Source organism: Egretta garzetta, unplaced genomic scaffold (genome assembly GCF_000687185.1).
Source record: "Egretta garzetta isolate BGI_Z169 unplaced genomic scaffold, ASM68718v1 scaffold248, whole genome shotgun sequence".
Taxonomy (NCBI): Eukaryota; Metazoa; Chordata; class Aves; order Pelecaniformes; family Ardeidae; genus Egretta; species Egretta garzetta.
In genome coordinates, this window is record NW_009260596.1 from 2204579 (window position 1) to 2223827 (window position 19249).

Here is a 19249-nt window from a genome sequence, read left to right on the forward strand (position 1 = left end):
AGTGGATTAGTTTTTGTTCCTTTTACTGATGTTGAAATAATGGTGGATTTGGTTATAGTGGATGTGTTCTCTCCCCTCTTTCTGGACTAATGCCAGATTGGCCCTAGCATTCACTGCTTCACTGGAACATTTGCTGGAACATTTATTCTCTCTGTGCTCCAAATATGCCTCTAGGATTCAGAATCCTGACACAGAAGGCATGGGTACTAAGCATATTCAAGAAAAGCTTGAAGAAGATGAATTATCTGCCTACATATCAGATAGAAAATTTTTAAGATTCTGTGAAATCAATGATTTGAATCATAACGAGCTCAGTTTGGTGTTCTCCATTCCAAGATAAATAATTATGAAAGCATGTGTTTAGGGCTTTTTAAAAAATCAGATTCTATGACCACAGCTCTATTCTAGCTAGATATTATGGATTCCAATGCATTCTTTGAACATGTGATCCTTTGTCAAATTGTCTCCCTTGCTCACAGTTTCGCAATTTTGTGCTATTACAAGTCTGCTAAGGTGTTTGCATTTCAGTGATGTTGAAGCCCTTTTGAGAACAATAACATTTTTGAATGGAAAAAAATGCTAGGCTTAGCTTGGTATCCTCTGATGAACTAGAAAAGAAAACTGTAACTCCTGGTTTCTTTCTATGCTGCTCCTTGCACACAGAAGGACCCCTTATTCTTTAAAACAACTCATCATTCATGCAAGCCTGCCTTTTAAATAATCTTGGATTATAATGTCTGCAAAACCAGTCTTCAGAACAGTTAGACATCTGGTAAACTAACACAAGTTCATGTGTTTATCATATTGACCAATGTCTCTCTTTTTTTTTGTGCTTCCTTGTCTGTCTTTATACATGCTTCTTAAATTTAGACTTCATCATAGAAAAAATTCTGCTTATGCTTGTGAGGGCTAGTATTAATGGAGTCCTGGAATGTGAATTCTATAACTAGGATTCCTGGGAATTCCTGAAAATGTCAATACCAATGTATAGTGCCAGTAAAAAAAAAAAAAAAAAAAAAAAAATATAAGATATAAGTTGTTACCAGTTACTTCACTGTTGCCAGGAATATGCAAAGGATTCTCAGCAAGCACAGAGGACTTCTTTTTATCAGTCTTAAACTGCTACTGCTAGATTTGGAAATCAATAACAGTTTTTCTTCTACTTTATTGCTCACAGGAGAACAACAGCTGGATTTGAAGCAATACTAGGGTTAGAAGTTGATGCATCAAGTAATTTAAAACTGATCATCTCCAGCTTTTATATGCATACATAATTTGATTTTAACTGTAGCTGTTCCCCGAGGTGATGCTTAAGATATATTTGGAATTCAAATGGATACAGAATAAGAGGAAAATCATACCTCTTTTCCATTCATCATAATGTTAATGCAAATGGCTACACAGAAAAGTTATTCTAAATTACTACAGGCTCTATATTTTACGCCACTATCAGGCTCTTCTCATTTTGTTAGTTAAAGAAGTCTAGCTTTTAGCATGAAAAGTGGACTCTGTACCAGGTTTGCCTGTATGTTTCTTATTCATTATTATAAATATCAAATATCTGGAAGATGAAAATAGGTTATGTCACAGTACTGGCAAACTCATGAGCATTATCAAATACAAAAAGTAAATTATGGAGGAGTAAGGATGTTAAAACATGGCGCTTTTAATAATAATTTCCTAGTGTAACAATACATTGTGGTATTTTGCATACCATTTGTGCTGTAAACACCTGGCTAAATAACAATAGATCGGGGCTTAGTAAAGTGGTTAGCAGATTTATCCCCACTGAACAGTTTAGAAGCTAGCCTGCAATCAAAGGTTGGATTTTTTTTTTTAATTGCTGAATGTGACATACAAACATAGTTTTTACAGATGTTTGCATGTCACCGAGAAATCTATATATTATGATTCCTGCATTATTTAACTGCTCTGATCTTTGATTTTTAGGGTATATTACAGGTAAAATTGCAGGCTTGCTAATCAACAAGACTAACCTATGTTCATTTGAAACAGTTTAATTCTCTCATTAACTGGATCATCAACATGCGTTTCTCAGCCAAACAAGAGGGGATAGCTTCTAAGATACAGAGGCAAACATAGTGTGCTGTAGTCTGAGTGACTGCTGTGCCATTGTGAGCAGTACATTTTATTAATAGAGCACTGAACTCTAAAGCTCAACTTTTGAAAACTTTAGTAAATGGATCTCTCAAGTGGCTGAAGGATTATATTTAATTCTGGGTGCAGCTTCATAGTAGCCCCTGGCTGATCTAAACTTCACAATGAAATTGAAAGAGATGATCACACCCTGTCATTGTCTTTCTTTGTCCATGCAACACCACTCTCTTCTGTGACTCTTAGTAATCCATCTGAGGAATATTTTCCTTTTGTCTTCAAGAGGAGCAGCAGGGCTAAGCACTGGGAATGAGGGTGAGAGACGGGAGATGCCTTTTAATAGCAAGATGAAGGCCAATGGGTGAACAAGCAAGACAGGATTCCAAATCAAGGGTAGGTAAATGTTATGATCCAGGAATAGTCTGGGAGATTGTTAGAAGAAAGTACAATTCTTAAACTTTTTCAAAATCATCATTACAGAGTCCTTGAACACAATATTATTAAACTTTTGTCACGTTACCCATGCTTTCTGTACTTTTGTGCCGTGAAAGTCAAGATAAATTGAAATGCTGTGTTGAGAAAGCTCAGCTCTTTCTAAAATACTCTGATTAGGTAGCTGTTTAGATGGGACGGGAGTTCCTGCATTCCAAGTCTAGCCTCCAGCCATCACAGGCAAATACAGAATCTATGCTTTTCAAAAATGTCAAGCTCCATTTTAAACTGAGGAGGATATTTCTTTCTGCAACTGCCACTATTCAGAAGACTCTTCCAGAACATCACTGCTCTTAATTTTTTTCTCTAATATTTGTTCTCCTGATATTTTTATAGATAGCAATGGTATTCCTTGTTAATTATCATTTTGCCAGGATACAGAAAATACACTTTTTCATCTCTGTGTAACAGGTCTAGTCTCTATGTGATATGTTTCCCCCACCCTTTTTCCATATTCAACCAATCTGTCTCAAACATGGCTCATATCAAGCATACAGTGGATTCCAGTACAACATGAGGTTTCACTACTGTCAAATTCAGAGAAGTTAATGCTTTGTTACCTGCAGAACAGATATTTCAACTAACACAGGTACCTAGGGCAAGTATTGCTGCATGATTGCCCTATGCTCTGCCATAGGTGTTTATTGCTGGTCACTGTCAGTGAGGGGATAGAGGGCTAGGCAGACACTTTGTGTGGCCTACCATAGCTATTCTTATTTTCTTAGGAAGTTTATCCAGATTTTTCTCTTCTGCTGCTATTTCTATAAGAAGAATTTTCAGTGTGTAACAGAAACTTTTGTTAGTTCCTCTGTAATTGACCTTCTGTCCTATTCAGACACTTCACCCTATTTTTATTATTACAGTAAAATCCTCCCTGTAGGAAATACTAACCACATTCTGTTTTATAGAGAAAACTACCCCTACTTCATGTAGGGGTCCTCCCTACTTTATGCTATCAGTAAATTTCTCCAGACTACTCCTTGTGATGTAGAATCAATGTAGAATCAATGTAAATAAGGCTGAACTTCAGAATTTTCACTAATAACTTTCCTATAGCCCTATTGCTTTCGCTTTAAATCTTGTGTTTAGAAAATCAATAGAACTGTCTGATATTTATTTTGATAGCTGTCATAGTTTTCCCTTTGGTAAACTGCTACAATTCAACTTGAATTGCATTATTTCCCATGTCTAGGTCTTTTTTTTTTTTCAAATTTGTTTTACTGTCTTGCATGTTATCAAGGCTGGGTAGCAGAACGCTGGCCATTTTTTTTTCTTCTTGTTAAATATAGACATAAGAATTGCTATGTGATACATATTGTTCAAAACAATTTTTAACAAAGTTTTAAGGAAGACTGTCATACTGAAGACTTGGAGATAGGCAGCACTGATGTCACTCCAGGGCATCACCCTGTCAGACAGAATATACAAACAAGACTGCTGCCATACTCCAGCCACACTTCTGCAGCACAAAATATGACCACTGCAATAGAAAGGCTCATAAAATTATTGGATAACAGGGAAGAAATGGCTGTAAGATTGCTATTTCTGCAGTCTGCTTTGAAAGAACAGACAGTAAAGCTTTGGGGAAACATGATCGGGGAGAAGAGCAACGGAAAGTATTAAGACAGGCCAATGTGATTGCTTAAGAAAGGAAACGATGGCCAAAGAGTAATAGGAAAGGATGGGAGCCCTACTGATAGTGCAGAGAGTAATGTGTATAACCTGGCCAAGAGAGTCATCACTGTGAGTTGGAAAGGTGCCTTAGAGTAGTTCAATGTATTGTTTCTCCTGTTTTATTGTATAAATAACATGATGCTTCGATCAAGCCCAGACTGAGCCCTTGATAAATTCCTGTCAGGAACTGTATCTTTTCAGTGTGAGGCTCCCAGCAATTAAAAGCAAGACCTCTGTTTCCTATCATTTAAGACAGAAGCCATTATTTAAATGCTTAAGATACTAAATCAGCTTTATTTGATCTCATTTAACTGGGAAAAAAACTCACAACAGAACAATCTCTTGGAAAAAAATCCCAACACTTACCCCCAGTGACAACAACTTTTGCTTTTCCACAGTATGTGAAGGCATTGACCCCTCTAGGGACAGAAAATTCCTTTACAGGTCTGTAATCATTAATAAAACAGTTAATCAGGTAAGAAACACTAGGAAAATACAGACTACAGTCACTCCACTTTTCTGTAGTATATAGAATAGCTGCTTGCATAATGTATACAATCTCTTGCTAAAAGCAAATTGATTTATAACGGTGACTTAGATAACTAGCATCAATAAAATGTGAACAGGGTACACTTTCCATTAAAGTAATAAATCTCTGATTTGAACACCTGAATCCTTTATCAGTCATACTCCAGACAGAGTCCTAAAATGGTAGCTGTTGCCAAAGTAAGCCTCCACACACATCTGTGTGCTTAAAGCAGTACATCGCTGAGGAAAAGTACAAAACCAAATGCCTTTGCCTGTTTCAGACATGGAGGTCAATTATGGCCTCTATTTTGCAAAAAGTAAGTGCAGCTACCTTTCTGCTGTTTATGTGTAATGTATTGTATAATGCAGTCTCTGTTTTATCTATTTTATGTTGTATAATAAGAAGAGACTGCAAGTTTCTGAAACTGAACTGAATCATTCTGTTGCATTCACTGCAAAAGCACAGGAATCCAAAAAACCAACACAGACAGATTGACTCAGTGTCCCTTCTAAACACATCCTTTGAGCAGCTTCTGCTTGCCTCTCCATGTTTCATACGTTGCCACTATTGTGTGAATATTTTCTGGATTTTTGGAGCCAGCAATAGCATGGCTAACACCCGTGTCTCCCAGGAAACAATAACTGACAGTGTAATTAAGCTATACAGAATTAAATGAGTACACATTTAAAATTTTTCTTTCAAATCCAGACAAATATGTAGTTTATTTGTTCTGGGTTAGAGAGTAACCAAGGATATTGAAAACCATAACTGGTAAATTTGACAAAAGACTCTGGAAACTTTGAGGAGTAATGAAGAAGCTTGTTCTTTCTAGGCAGGTGTAAATAAAAGGCTGTTCACTCCCTATTACTTAGAGGGAGCAAAGCTTGCTTTCTGGAAGCCCAACAGTGGAATCTTAATTCTCTTGACGGTATAAAATAACAAGTACTTGATTTAAATGTGTGATTGTCAGATTTCCTCAGGATTTATCATCTTTTTCCTTTATTTCTTAAATTTAGTACTTTATATAACTGTCTATTGGCTCTTTAACAAATGGTCTTGATACTCTTCTAACATCAGTGTGCGTAAGAGGTTTTGGCAGTGTGAAGTCCTTCCCAAGTCATGGCCTTGCAACAGAAGCACACAGTGATCCCATCCACACCTCCCATTTTAGATACTTTACAAGAAAAAATTATAAATGCTCATCATCCATTATCCACAAAGAAACTTAACAAACACATAGGAGACAAGATACGTTGCATCCCTCTTCAAGCACAATAACAATTGCTTGCTGCAAAGTTAATTGGGGAAATTTATTTTGCTAGCACCAGTAAATCATATATTTCAACCATAATTACTTATGGAATGGGCATTTCAAAGTGATTTGATACATAGCTATTTTTAGGGCTATTAATTTCATTTTAACAGCTGTGTAATTTTTCAGTTGTCTAAATATAATTTCATTTAGCTGCTGCATGAAGCTGCTTAGAGAAATGTATTTATTGGAACTGGAGACACAATTATAGTCAATGTTAAATGAAAAAGACCTACCAAGATATTTGTAGTTAATGTTCTGTATAACAAAAATTGTATGGTGGGAGCATATACTCTTTTAACTATACTTTTGGCTCTGCAGCCTTTTTTTCTTTCTTCTCAGATTAATTCTAGGTTTCCAAAACTCCCAGCAAAATCAAATAGGATTTCTCAGCTTTTCTCCTGACACAATATGTGACCTTGGACAAGCTATAATTATTTCATATTTCATTTTCCCCATCCACAACAGACATGTAATACTCATAAAACCTGAAGTTATTAGATTGATGCAAGAATTACTATGTGAATATTTATGGCCTGTGTTATACAAGAGATAAAACAGATTAACATAATTGTTGCTACTAGCCTTAAAAATCTATTAATCTCTGGATGTACCTCAAAGAGGAATTGTAAAGCTGATCTGTGCTTTGAGATCTTTGAATGAAAAGTTCTGTCTATATGCTATTTAGAGTTCCTTTTTACATCAAATTGTCTTTATTATTGTATTATTTATTTTTTAATTGGGCTATAAACTCTTCTAAAATCACAGACTATTAAGGCTTAGAATTAGCAATAGCACTGATGGACCATAAGAATGACATGGCACAAATAAGGAGGCCACAACCCCTTTCCTGCTGCGTAGTAAATCCATTTCACAGCCCTCAGAATAAATTGCTTTCTTGGTTTAAGCCTGGGTAACTGAAACTTGCAAAAAATGGAACTGTAAATGAAACTTAGTCAAATATATTTTTGTGTGGATATAAATTTTAAAGGAAGGATACATGATATACATGTAACAAAGCAATAAATTTTCTAACTAAAATTTGCCTGCTGAGGACAAGTTGGAGCAGACAACACTGCCAAAGAAACTTATTTTAAGGATTGTGAGTAATGAACATATATGGACAGTCCTCTCCTCCATCAAAAGCTAACAAACAAAAATGTTCAAGTATTTAAGGAGTTGTATTTTTGTTTGTATTAACAATGCTTATAGAAAAGACAGCATCAATACAACAGGATGGCATCTTATGAGGCACTGATCTCATTTGGAGATTTTCAGAAGATGTCATATACTTACAAGTTGTCCTCTAGTCGCTTTATGTCATCCAAAACAAATGAATGATTGCTGTCTGAGGAGCAGGATCCAAAACAGTTTAGGTCAGAAATATACTTAACTTTCACAACCCAGTCATCATGTAGCTTGCGTTTAACACTAGGGATATAAATTGAGATGTTGTTAGAATATACTAACTTCTACTGTAATATGCCCATCAGTGAATAGGGATTTTGTCAGTGAGATTGTACACAACTGATGCTAGCATTTAATATCCAGGGCAGATACAGAACCACTCTTCCAGCTCAAAAGCAAGCAGAGCTGAAGTTAGGATTGAATCATGCACTTCTCTAGTAGCAATTATGCTTCCATCTAATTGGGCACAATAAAGGTGTGCCTATATCAAACTGGACAACGGCAATTGTGGAATTTTACTCTGCAGCCTCTCTGTTGTAAGATCTCTTGTAAAATGTCCTACTGAAAATAATGGCATTTGCTTCACACAACAAGCATATCATACTTACTGCAGTTTGAAAAATTTTCCTTGTTAAGTGGGGTTAATTTATACACAAATTCTAACCCTCCATTTAGGCCAGAGAAAACCCAAATTAAAAAAAAATAAAATTGTGAGACTGATAATATTTTATCATAAGAAACTTACATGCGAAAAGTTTTGGAGTCCAAGACCTGAAGTTGTGATTCTTTTTTGCCTTTGCATTGTTTCAATCCAAAGTGATCACCAGTCACAGAAACCAGGTGGACATAACCCTTGTCATCTCCTATTAGGATATTATCCTTAGCCAGGTGATCTGACATAGTCACCGTGCAAACACAGAGCAGACCATTTTCCATTGGTTTGATGATAAAGCAATTATTCTGTGAAATACAGTAGATGATAGATAGTTTATTAGATATTGCACATGAGCCCTTAAATTGATTGAACATATCATGCTTATGCACTTTCATCAGCATTCAGTTCTTAACTTTGTTTTTTAAAGCTCCCCCTGTGATAGCTATTTCCTGCTACTAAAAAGTCATGGAAGATCATCGCCAAGTGAAGTTAAATGCAAACTTTAAGGATTTCAGTGAGGCTTTGTTTCATAGGTATCCTTTTCCATTTCAGTGAGGAAATATTAATTACAAATTTTAGGGAGGATCTCACCGTGCTAAGAGGGATGGTGTATTTGCTAAGACTGTGTATGGTTTCCTGTTCAAAAATAAGATGCTGTCTACAAGAAAATGGGCAATAGCCAAATCAAAGAATTAATCAAACCACAAAATGCCACAGTAACACACAGAGAGAAATTATATCAGAGTACTAATTATTAATACAGCTTGGGAGTACCAAGTGTCCTTATATGGGCAGGTGTTTGAATTTTCAGGAATTGAAATAGTGAGAATGAATACAGCTGCAAGCCATTGTGGTATTTGCTAGACTGAAAAGTCCTGGGAATGGGATTTTGGGTCATCTGCATTATACAGTTTATTGGTTCTACCGCCTGACTCCATCTGTTATTTGATTAAAACATCCTTGCCAACCTAAACTGGCAACTGTTCACATGCCATAGGAATTAACTGCTTCAGTGTTGTCTGTGTAGCACAGAAACATTAAAGAAAGAGACATAACACAGATATAGAACTGTATATTATATCTGTGTTCTCGAAAAAGATCTGGCCCTAGTCAGCCATAGGACAGTTTCAACTCTCACTGATGTAATGACTGGAGGAAACCTGGAGAATGGAGAGTATGGTTTTGAGCCTTCCTTCCCAGGAGTCTGACTGGGTTGAGAGAAAGACTTCCATTGGCCTGTTTGAGCTTGGGGAGAGGCCTTTTAATATTGAGAACAATAAAAAAAAAGTCCTAAGGCCTGATCAAATCCTAAAATATTTACTTTGCTTCCTCTAATCTTCTCAGCCAACTCAGAACTGCTGAGAAAAGCCTCAGAAACGGGAGGAAAAATATAAGGTATGAGTCAGAAATCATAATTTGTAATAATGCGTTCAAGAAAACTTTAACTGTTTGGACATACACTGTCAACATTGGGATGCTTTGCTCTTGGAAAGTCCTGAACAAAATGCAGGATGTGAAGAAATATTTTCGTTAAACCAGGAAGTTACCTCAAAGGAGTCTATGTTAAATTCCCTGGGAAACCTGTCCCTTCATTCTTAAATAGATTCCAAAATATACATATGCATGTGCACACACATTAGCTATACATGTGAACGCATATGCATTAGATATAAATAGAAAATAAATTGGAGGTTTGTACAAAATTTTCCTCTTTTTTTCTTTCAAGTTTTCAAGACAGTCTACTAATCCCATTTGGTGTGGAAAGGGTATTCCTTCCTTAAGTATAAATTCCACTGTTTCACTGAGTTCCTACAAAGACAAAAGTAATGCCTTTATCCTGTTAAATAAAAGGAATATGAATGTATATTGAAAACAAAGACTAATCTTTTTCAGGCTTCCTCTTTAACAGTTGCCTGATCCAACATACTACCTGACTCCCTTTTGATTTATAGTCCCAGACGATGACTGTCCTTTCAGTTACAGCCACAACACATTTCAGCTGAGGTAGGAAATCACATCCAGTGATCCAAGCAGTATCCTGATGAAAATAAAAAGGGTAGTTAAAGAAGTATTTTCTCTGTAAATTTATAACCTTTGTTATTTAAGTACATATTTTTGAACCGCCTCCACATAAATTTGATATACTCTACACTCGTGACTGCTAGATCCAGCCCCAGCTAATGGAACTGAGAGTTCTAACTCGGGAACAGCTCATATGTGAAGTTACAGAGGTGCCAGGCTCAACTTCTGTTATCAGTGACTCACCTCAGATGCACAAATATTGAACATGAGAGGACACAATACATCTATATTGTTAGCTGAACTTCGATGACACTCTGCAAAAAGCACTCTGAGTAGAGGAAATTTAAGCTACAACATCCATGGTAAAGCAGATAAAAAATTTTCTTGGATACAGTTTAGTTCAAAACAAAGGAAAGTTAAAAAGCAGCAAAAAATTCAACTATAATAGCACAAACCCTACTGAAACAAATGTTTATGAAAATAAGTTACTTGTATTAAATAATTTTAATTCTCCCAATAGGTAGATCAATTATTTACAGAGATTTACAGTACATCTGCCCATATTAAGCCATCTTTCAAGTATACTTGCAATTACACAGGTCAATGTAAACTAATTTCTCTTGCAGACTGTAAGATTAGGGACTCAAATTCACTACTATACTGGCCAGATTTTTTGTTGTTGTTTCTGAAACATTAATACCTGTTTGATTTTTTTCCCCAAAATGTAGTGGACCTTCCTAAATCAGAGCAGGATTGAAACGGAATATGCTATATTTAATTTCCATTTTCATTTCAGTAAGTTTTAAAAATCTTATTTCAGCAATTGCATTTCACAGTTTATAGGCTTTTATATTTCTCTTCTGTATTAAATTCACATATTGAAATACAGGGTGTTTTTTGTTATTTCTGCAATGGAATAATTATCTACTATATAAAAATAATTCAGATCATCTATAAAATAACTGACTGAAACATCTTACTCATTTTTCTAGATTAAAGTGACAAAGAAACATTTGACACAGTCTTAAACCACACTTTTTTGGCAGTTCTTCAATGAAGCTATACCTACCTGTAACCTCTAAAAAGCACTTCCAGTGGAAGTACTTGATAAACAACTAGAACAGGGACCTATGTTGCTAAAGATACAGTTTACATCCACAAAGTGAGTTAAGAAGCAAAATTCACAAGACTAAACCCGTGGTGAACTCAAGGCAGCTGCTGATGCTTCTACTTTTACTTCCATTGTTGTACACAATATTGATTTTGCTGTTAGTGTAAAGGCCCCCAAATCCTGACAGAGTAATGTCAACATTCTATTAAAGGAGAAAGCTTCTTTCCTTCCTAATGGCCTGTGGGCAAGTGGTAATACATTTACAAGGATTTCTTGTGCTGCTTTCTACAATAAACACATAGAAAATGTCAGTCCTTTAGGGGCCTTATGGATTGCTTGGTAATTCTTACAGAAGACGTTAATAGCTGTGGCTTTTTGGAGTCCTTACAGTATTGTCAGATAACAATGACTAACTGGTATAAAAAAGCTCATTTTACATCTGCAATTAAGCTACTATTTTATAGTGCTGGTTTGTGATGATGCAGTCAAAGCAACAGAGCTGCATCTTCCAAAGATTTTGCAGGCTATCACATAGAGGCAAAAGGAAGGTCAAAAGCAAGCAGCAAGGAGAATCTTTGCACTTTGCTTACAGAGGAAGTCTAAGGGATAGGTGTCCCTTTGCTTTCTTCTTTTGTGTTGTAGTTGAATTTTAGGCAATGAAAGAAGGCCTGATGAAAGGACTTAAAACATTGATATAAAAAAATTTATTTCATATACTTGCCTAGAAATACAACCAAGAATCTCTGATATTACTTTGAAACTATTAAACAAAACAAATCACATTACAGGACAGCAATCTGAGAAGGCATGACTAGTCCTTATTTACAGACCAAATGCCTGCCTCCCATGAGAAGTTCTGTCCCCCATATATGCTGTCCTGGTAACTGAATCTTTCCAAGTCAGTCAGCATAAGCCTTGAGAGGGGACTTATCCCAGTTGAACACCAAGTATTTCTCACCTAGTTGGGAGAAACAACCCAGTTAATCTGTGAGGATAATCTGGAAGACAGAGAAAAGTAATCTGTCTGATAATAGTTAAGGAAGAATGAGTGGGAAAGGCTAGAGATTAGCTTGGCAACACAAGGGAAACATCTTCATCATACTTAAACATCTTTTAGGCATATTAGCTTAAGGCTATTATTCTGTTTTCCCATACTGGTGGTCAAATTCAAATACTTTGAGAACATAGGACAGAGTGAAAATGGCTGTTGTGGCAGGGCACAATTTACTCATTCTAACAGAGAAGTTATGTTAGAATTTATTATATTATATTCTAATTCTAAAATATAATATTCTAAAATATTATATTCTAGCAGAGGACCAAAATATTAGAACAATGATGTTCACATGTCCAGCAGTGAGCTACAGTTTCCAGGCAAATTTCTTTAAATGTCTCAAAGAGCAAATGTTTTCCTTTAATCTCTCTGCCTTAAGGCCTGCTATCAAAGCCTACTCTCCTGAAGCTTTCTTCTAAAGGAAACTATAGGTCACGTCTTTGACATTCTGTGAACTCTTGTCTTTTTCTTCTTATCGCATGTCTACCTGCAGGTAAAAATGCACTGCGTATTTACTGGATGCTGGCACCTGACAATGAGACTTTCAAGTTTTTCGTTCAGCTGACGTCAGAGTCCTTTCCACAGGATGGAATAGCCTTTCCACAGAAAGCTAGATGCTTTCTCATTGATCATAGAAACAGATGCCAGAGACCCTTTGCCCCTTTGACATAGCCACTGGAGTAAATTAATTTATTTCAGATTTTCATACACACAGATAAATGAGATTCAACCTTTCACATCCAGGAAAAATGAGAAACATTTAACTTTCCACAACTAAGCAACTAAATTTTACAAAATTAAGTTAGTTTCTTAATTACATTGGAGTCTAAGTTAGTCCATATACTTACACTCTACAGGGCCTTAAATAGTCTCTGCTTCCCACCAATTTACAGAATAACTCTGGTTCCAGCTTTATTAGGCAATTCTAGATATCAGTTTCTCTCTCACTATTCTGTCCATGTAGCTAATGATGCTGAGCCACCAAACAGGGTGTGAGGATGGGCTTCAGCTTCTCTCTCATGTCACAGTATCTGTGACTAGAAAATGAGACTGTCAAATAAGAACTTGGCAGCAGTTATTCCCTAGGCAAATGAAAGAAGGAACACATGCCTATGCATAGCTACGTAAAGGTACCTTAACACTTAGCATATCTTCAGGGAAAATCCTTCTCTCATAGGGTTGAGGACTATTACTCCCCTAAAAAGTCATCAGTGAAAGGGAAACAGATGTTGGAATAGCATGTACCTTCTGCTCTGACTGTTTCTACTCCAAATAGGAATAGCTCTATGCTCTAATTCAGCAAGCGAAAGGTCTGCTTGAAGTTAAATAAACATTTAAAAACCAGTCAAGTAAAATTGAGCTTGATCTTTCTTTTACAGTGAAGCATCCTAGCCATCGTAGTGTAGCAGCCACTGGCTTAGAGACATAATTATCATTAAGATACTATTTCACTGAAGAGGAGAGAAAAACTGACAGAAATTACAATATAAGAAGCATTAGAGCCATTTCTGGCTTGAAGAGTAAATAAGAACATGTGTTCATATGAAGTTTTTTTCACAAGGTCTATACAAAGGCTACATACATCAACTTATGCCTACTACACATACAAATAAAACCATATGGTGTACACATACAAATTTTCCTTACCGCATCTGAACTGCAACAAACTTTGAGTGAAAGGAGAAAGACACAGGTAGAGAAGCAATGAATACTCAGACAGGAGGAAAATGTTAGCCAAAGGCTTCAACTGAGACAGAATTTCTCTTGCAGGATTGTCCTCTCAATAGAAGGTAAATATTTCTAATTACTGACTGGCAGTCTAAAAAAGTATCTGAAAAAAACAGGTTTCAACACAGGACGTGCAAATTGTATATGCCAGCAGAGTGCAAGAATTAGTAAAAGGTACTCCAGATTTATCCTCTTCTTTCCTTTTGTTTTATTTATAAGCACAAGTAGAAAAGAATGTATTTATTGTACAAGTTTATTAGAAGTTGCCAGTCAGGGAAAGATCCAGCATAGAGAAATTGAAGTTTACTGGAAGAGGCAGCAATGGAAGTGTTTTCATGTATATAACTGAAAGATTCTCATCTTAAGACAAATTGCACTAATTTTGTCTTTAATTATTCCAGTGAAATAACTTAAATTGCACCAAATATCAGTGGATATAAAGGCCTAGAGTGACCACTGACTGAGTTTGGCTTTCTGCGTAGCATGGTCCAGAGAACGTTCACTCAGAAGTTTAGAGCCTAACAGAGATGGAGAGATTGCTCAAGTTAGCTAGAACTGCCTTCCACACCAGTTCTTGTTCAAGGACCTCAGCCTGTGGAATAAACAGGCTGTGTAAACAGCAGAGCATGGTGCTCTATTGTTAAGAACCAAAATGAAAGTCCTTGACCAAAACAGGCTCCTAGTGTGGCTTAAGACTACTCAGAAACTAATAGTATAAAAGTCCTGAAGAAAGCAATGCACAAATTAATAACTTGATACACTGAGAAGTGGCTGATAGAAGAGAACAGTCTGCCAGAGACTGTAAGAAGTTCCAGCTTTAGAACAATGGCTGTAAGAATTTCTCTTAGCGCTGCAGTACTTGACAGACAAACCAGGCAACTGCACCAGATCAACCTCTTCATTATTTCCTTGTTCCATCCAGTCACTCAAGGGCTCTATCTTCACACCCTCATTCCCAATACTGTTTCTGTTTCAGCTTGTCTGGCTCATTCACTGGGTCTGTTTATAATTTTCCATGCCATATTTAAAAGCAATTTCATGTTCATTCTTCACGAGAAGTGACTTGTTCACTACCAATATTCCCATCATCATTCAGTGATGATTCTATGCTGACTACTATTTTTGGGACCTGGCAGCTGGACAATTCTTAATCCATTTAACATGCACTCTAATGGTTTTTTCAGTGGTCCTATTTTAAAACAGGAAGTCATATGGTACTAAGTCAAATACTATACAGAGTTTTAAGTGTATTATATTTAGCCTCTATTCTTTCCACTCAGTCACATAATCTCATCAAGAAATGAAATCAGGTTTTCTTGGAGTGACCTGTTCTCCATAACATCCCTGGAACAAAATAGTAAATGGTCTGTACTCATAGTTCATGTTCTGTTTATATCATCATGACAATGGGAAAGTTCTGGTGGCTGCAATCCACTGGATTTTAATCCTAGACCTACTGTGTTTCACAGCCTTTCTGGTTCAATATCCTCAGGGCTAAGACCTCTGTTGCTCTGGTTGAGTAAGCCTCTGTTCTGAAACACCTTAAGAATGAGAACACTGAATGGCAGAGGGTAGAGGAACCTAATGATTATTCTGCAATTTGTTAGCCACCCTCTGCATGCATCATTGTTTATCAATGGATGGTAGGTTTGGAGCCTGATAACCTATCTCTGAATTTAGTACCTTACTTCATTTGCACAAAAATGCCTAAAAATATATAGCTTGATCAATTAACTTGTGCCAGTACTGATGATGGTGTTAAAACAGATGAAAATGGCATAATAATTGCAGTGAGCAAAGAATGGACTGTTATTTCTGCAGAGCTGAAAAAGAAAAATGTAAGCCCTGCAAGGCAAAGGCAGCTTTATCTCTTTAGCTATTCAGAAATTAATCATGAGGTATTATTCACAGTTGTACATTACAACCATTTGGTGCTGAGGTCATCGACTAGTATAATTCACCATATCTTTAATAAGTAAATGGTGGGTGATGATTTATACTCACATAAGATATTGGCCTTTGATTTTCAATAAATGTCTAGATAAAAGCTATTAAAATATAAAGCTTCAGTTTTAATAAGCATACTTCAAACAAAAACCCCCAACCCAGTTCTAGAGATATAGCTCTCAAATAATTCCCAAGTTAATAAATTTAATAGTATCACACATTTCAACTGCCTGGAAAGTGGAATTTATTCTCTCAAAACAGTCCAGAACTTTATTTCATTGTGATTTGGGATAAGGATATGAAATTTTCATTTTAAGAACAAAATAGCATAAAATATTATGTTCTGTAAACATGAAAATCTTTTAGCAACCATCAAAATGTTCAACCTTAAGCCTAGTATTAGTAATTTTAATTCTATTTTCAGTGCAGTAGTTACAGGAAGGATGGGAAGGAAGTAAATTGGCTAAGGACAGGATTGTTCAGTGCAAACACTTAAATAAGAATGTTAAATAAGATTCCCTATTCCTTACAACAAGGCAGAGCAGAAAGCAGAAGAGGGTCTTTTTTAACTAAACTATCTGAAAACTTCACAATTCTGATACCAAAAAAAGTGAGTCTAACAACAATAAACTAACATGACACCACCAAATACCATTAAATCTTTCAGACGCAGAGCCAGAAGGATTTCATAAGGTTGTGGGCATGGGTTGCTCTTTTCTCTTCACTAACCGTCAGCTCCTCAGTCAATAATTGTCCCTGAGAAGCCAAAGATTTTCCCCTGAAAGACTTTACAGTAGTGACTGCCATGTTCAGCAGTAATAATCCCAACTGATCCAGTGATCCTCAGCAGCAACGATCCTCCATCTCAAGGGGGAGGAATCCAAACTATTTCTAACCTACTTCTTCCTTTTCCTGAAAAGGCTGAAAAAGTGGATACTTCTCAGCTGGGAAAGGGTGGAAGAGCAGCACGTGGCAACAGAGACAGCAGATCAGGCTAGGCCACACAGATCTGGTGCAGGGCTGAAGAGAAGTAGGTGCTCACAGATACTAAACAGTGTTATCTGTGGATACTAAAACTATGAATTTTGGTATTGTATGTTTGGAATCAAAATCCTAACAATTATGGTATTGTACCATAAGACTGAAAGATACATTTAATCAAAATCCTAACAATTATGGTATTATACCATAAGACTGAAAGATACGTTTATGTTAAACATATCCTCCTTTCACATTTTTTATGGCAGAAATAACCCTCAATGGTGCCTAATTCTGCCAGGTATTGTCCTACTGCCACAGCAAAAAAACCTCCACATCCTCTGAGGAATCATTCTAAGATCAGTGCTTAGCGCTCAGAGAGGAAGACAACCCTGCAGCTTCAGGCTGGCGCTCCAGCTTTTTCCCCTTGGCATATCTGAGGTCAAGCACCAAATATTGTTTTCATCCTACCTTGGCATATTTGGACTGGGGAAGTTGTTCCTATGATCAAAGTGGGAACTAACTACTGTCATTCACTCCTGTAACACAGCTGTAGGAGAAGCTCTAAGCTGATTCTAGTCAAAGTTTCCAAAAGTCAATAGGTCCCAAGAATGTTTCTCACAGTTTATCTCTGTATTTATTCCACAGGTCGGATTAGCCCTTGCAACAAATAAAATGCACCCCAGGCCCAGAGCTGTTTTCTGAGTTGGAGCAGTAGGCCCTGTGGTTTGGAGTATTTCTATCGCATTTTAGAACATCCTCAATATGTGAGAGAGAATCAACAAAATGCACTGCCCCCTGGCACAAGTTACCTACACAGACTTTTAAGGTCATGTCACTTTGTTAAGACTGATGACAGTTCTCTTGTCTGCAGGTCATGTGAAGTATGCTGATTACCTAAAATCTGCAGTGATATTCCCAGGGTAAAAATGAGCTTTTAAAGTGTATACTGTATAGCCAACCAATCGACCTAGCAAGATGTAGAATTGTTTTTCACTGAAGAAATTATACTTTTTTTCTTATTTAAATTTTACAGGAACAATTGAAGTGTTAGAACTTAGAAGAAAAGATTCTGGAAGGGTAACGGGTAAAGGACAATTTGGTAGAAAGAGCAGCATTTATCTGAGGTTTCTTTTTATCAGAGGAAAGAAATCAAGTTACCGAATCTTTTCTATAATTGAAAGGAATAAATTGAATCTGTTTGACCTATGGCACCCTATGCCAACTTATACAGAAGTCTCAAGGGTGGAAGTAGCATTAGAATAATGCTCAGTTTCTAATTATTTCACTTTAGTACCTGCTGATTTTTAATTCAAATGATTTAACAGAAGGATGAAAATTAACTTACTTCAACACTGGTGGTTGCCAGAACCCTCATCTGAAAAAATAAAAATAGGTTGTCACAATAACAAGTTAGTAATTAAATTAAAAGTCTGAACACAGTCAGCTCTCCTGTATCACAGGCAGAATAGAACAATAATAGCCAACAGAAAGAGTTCATGGTTAAGTTTTTCTGAGAAAGATCTGTGACCTACCTACTGTCTGTTCCCCTATATATAGTGAGGAATTTAAACCCCCTCTTTCTCTCACAGTTGTTTCATGGTTTGTTTGTTTGTTTGTTGTTTTAAATTGAGATGTTGGAATGAGCAAAATAAGTAAAAAATATCCATTTTGTATAGTGGAGTATAAAGCAGCTGTTCTTCTCATGGAATTGTGCTTCTAATGGTCCTTTACAGCTGGAATAGCTTCAGTTCCTGTAAGAGGTAGGATGTGGCATACAGAAAGCCAAGCTAATGCTGTCTCAGATGACATGTCAACTAGTGCCAGCAAAATACGAGCTAGAGGTAGCATGTTAGGCTGCAGATAGGAATACACATTTTGGTACAGCATCCTTCAGCAAAGTTAACTATTGGTGGACAGCGTAACATGTGACTCAAAAACTGAAGTGTTTAAAATCACAGAGTAGTAGGCATACCTGTAACCATCATCCGGTAGAGACAGGGTCACCTTCTTTGTCCTTTAACAAAACTACTATTCAGTTTTCAAAAGCAGTTTCAATCTTTTCTCTTCTGAAACACCCACAGCTGCTTTTTCACCTCCTCACTGTTCATCTTCACTAATAAATCAGTGGTGCCTCATTCCCACCCCAGCAATTCCACGTTTCATAAGCAAAGAAACTAGGATCAAAATTTTTCTTCCCATGGAAGTGTGATGCCCAGTGTCATCATGGACAGTCCTTGAGCAGAGTTTAAAACTATTGTTAATCAAGAGTTTAACTTCCATGCACTGTTATCAAATTTGGCTTTATCTACTGTAACATTAACTAGAGTGGGCACAGGGAATTTTCCTTAAGGCTGTCTATTCCTACAGGTCTTCTGTGCTGATCAAGGCTGCATCCATGTCTGTGATCCTGAGAAGGGTAACTGTCTCATGTTCTAGGGTCA

General features: G+C 36.5%; 1 protein-coding gene across 1 annotated transcript in view; it reads right to left on the bottom strand.

Annotated features, from left to right (window-relative positions):
* Positions 1–19249, bottom strand: part of WDR64 (WD repeat domain 64) — an 85069-nt gene that overhangs the window by 50116 nt on the left and 15704 nt on the right. The window contains exons 6-10 of the mRNA XM_035900275.1: positions 18154–18183; positions 9896–10003; positions 8056–8270; positions 7419–7553; positions 4648–4727 (exon numbers count right to left, since the gene is read on the bottom strand). Of these exons, the coding sequence (XP_035756168.1) occupies positions 4648–4727; positions 7419–7553; positions 8056–8270; positions 9896–10003; positions 18154–18183 (568 nt within the window). The remainder of the gene's footprint in view (positions 1–4647; positions 4728–7418; positions 7554–8055; positions 8271–9895; positions 10004–18153; positions 18184–19249) is intronic.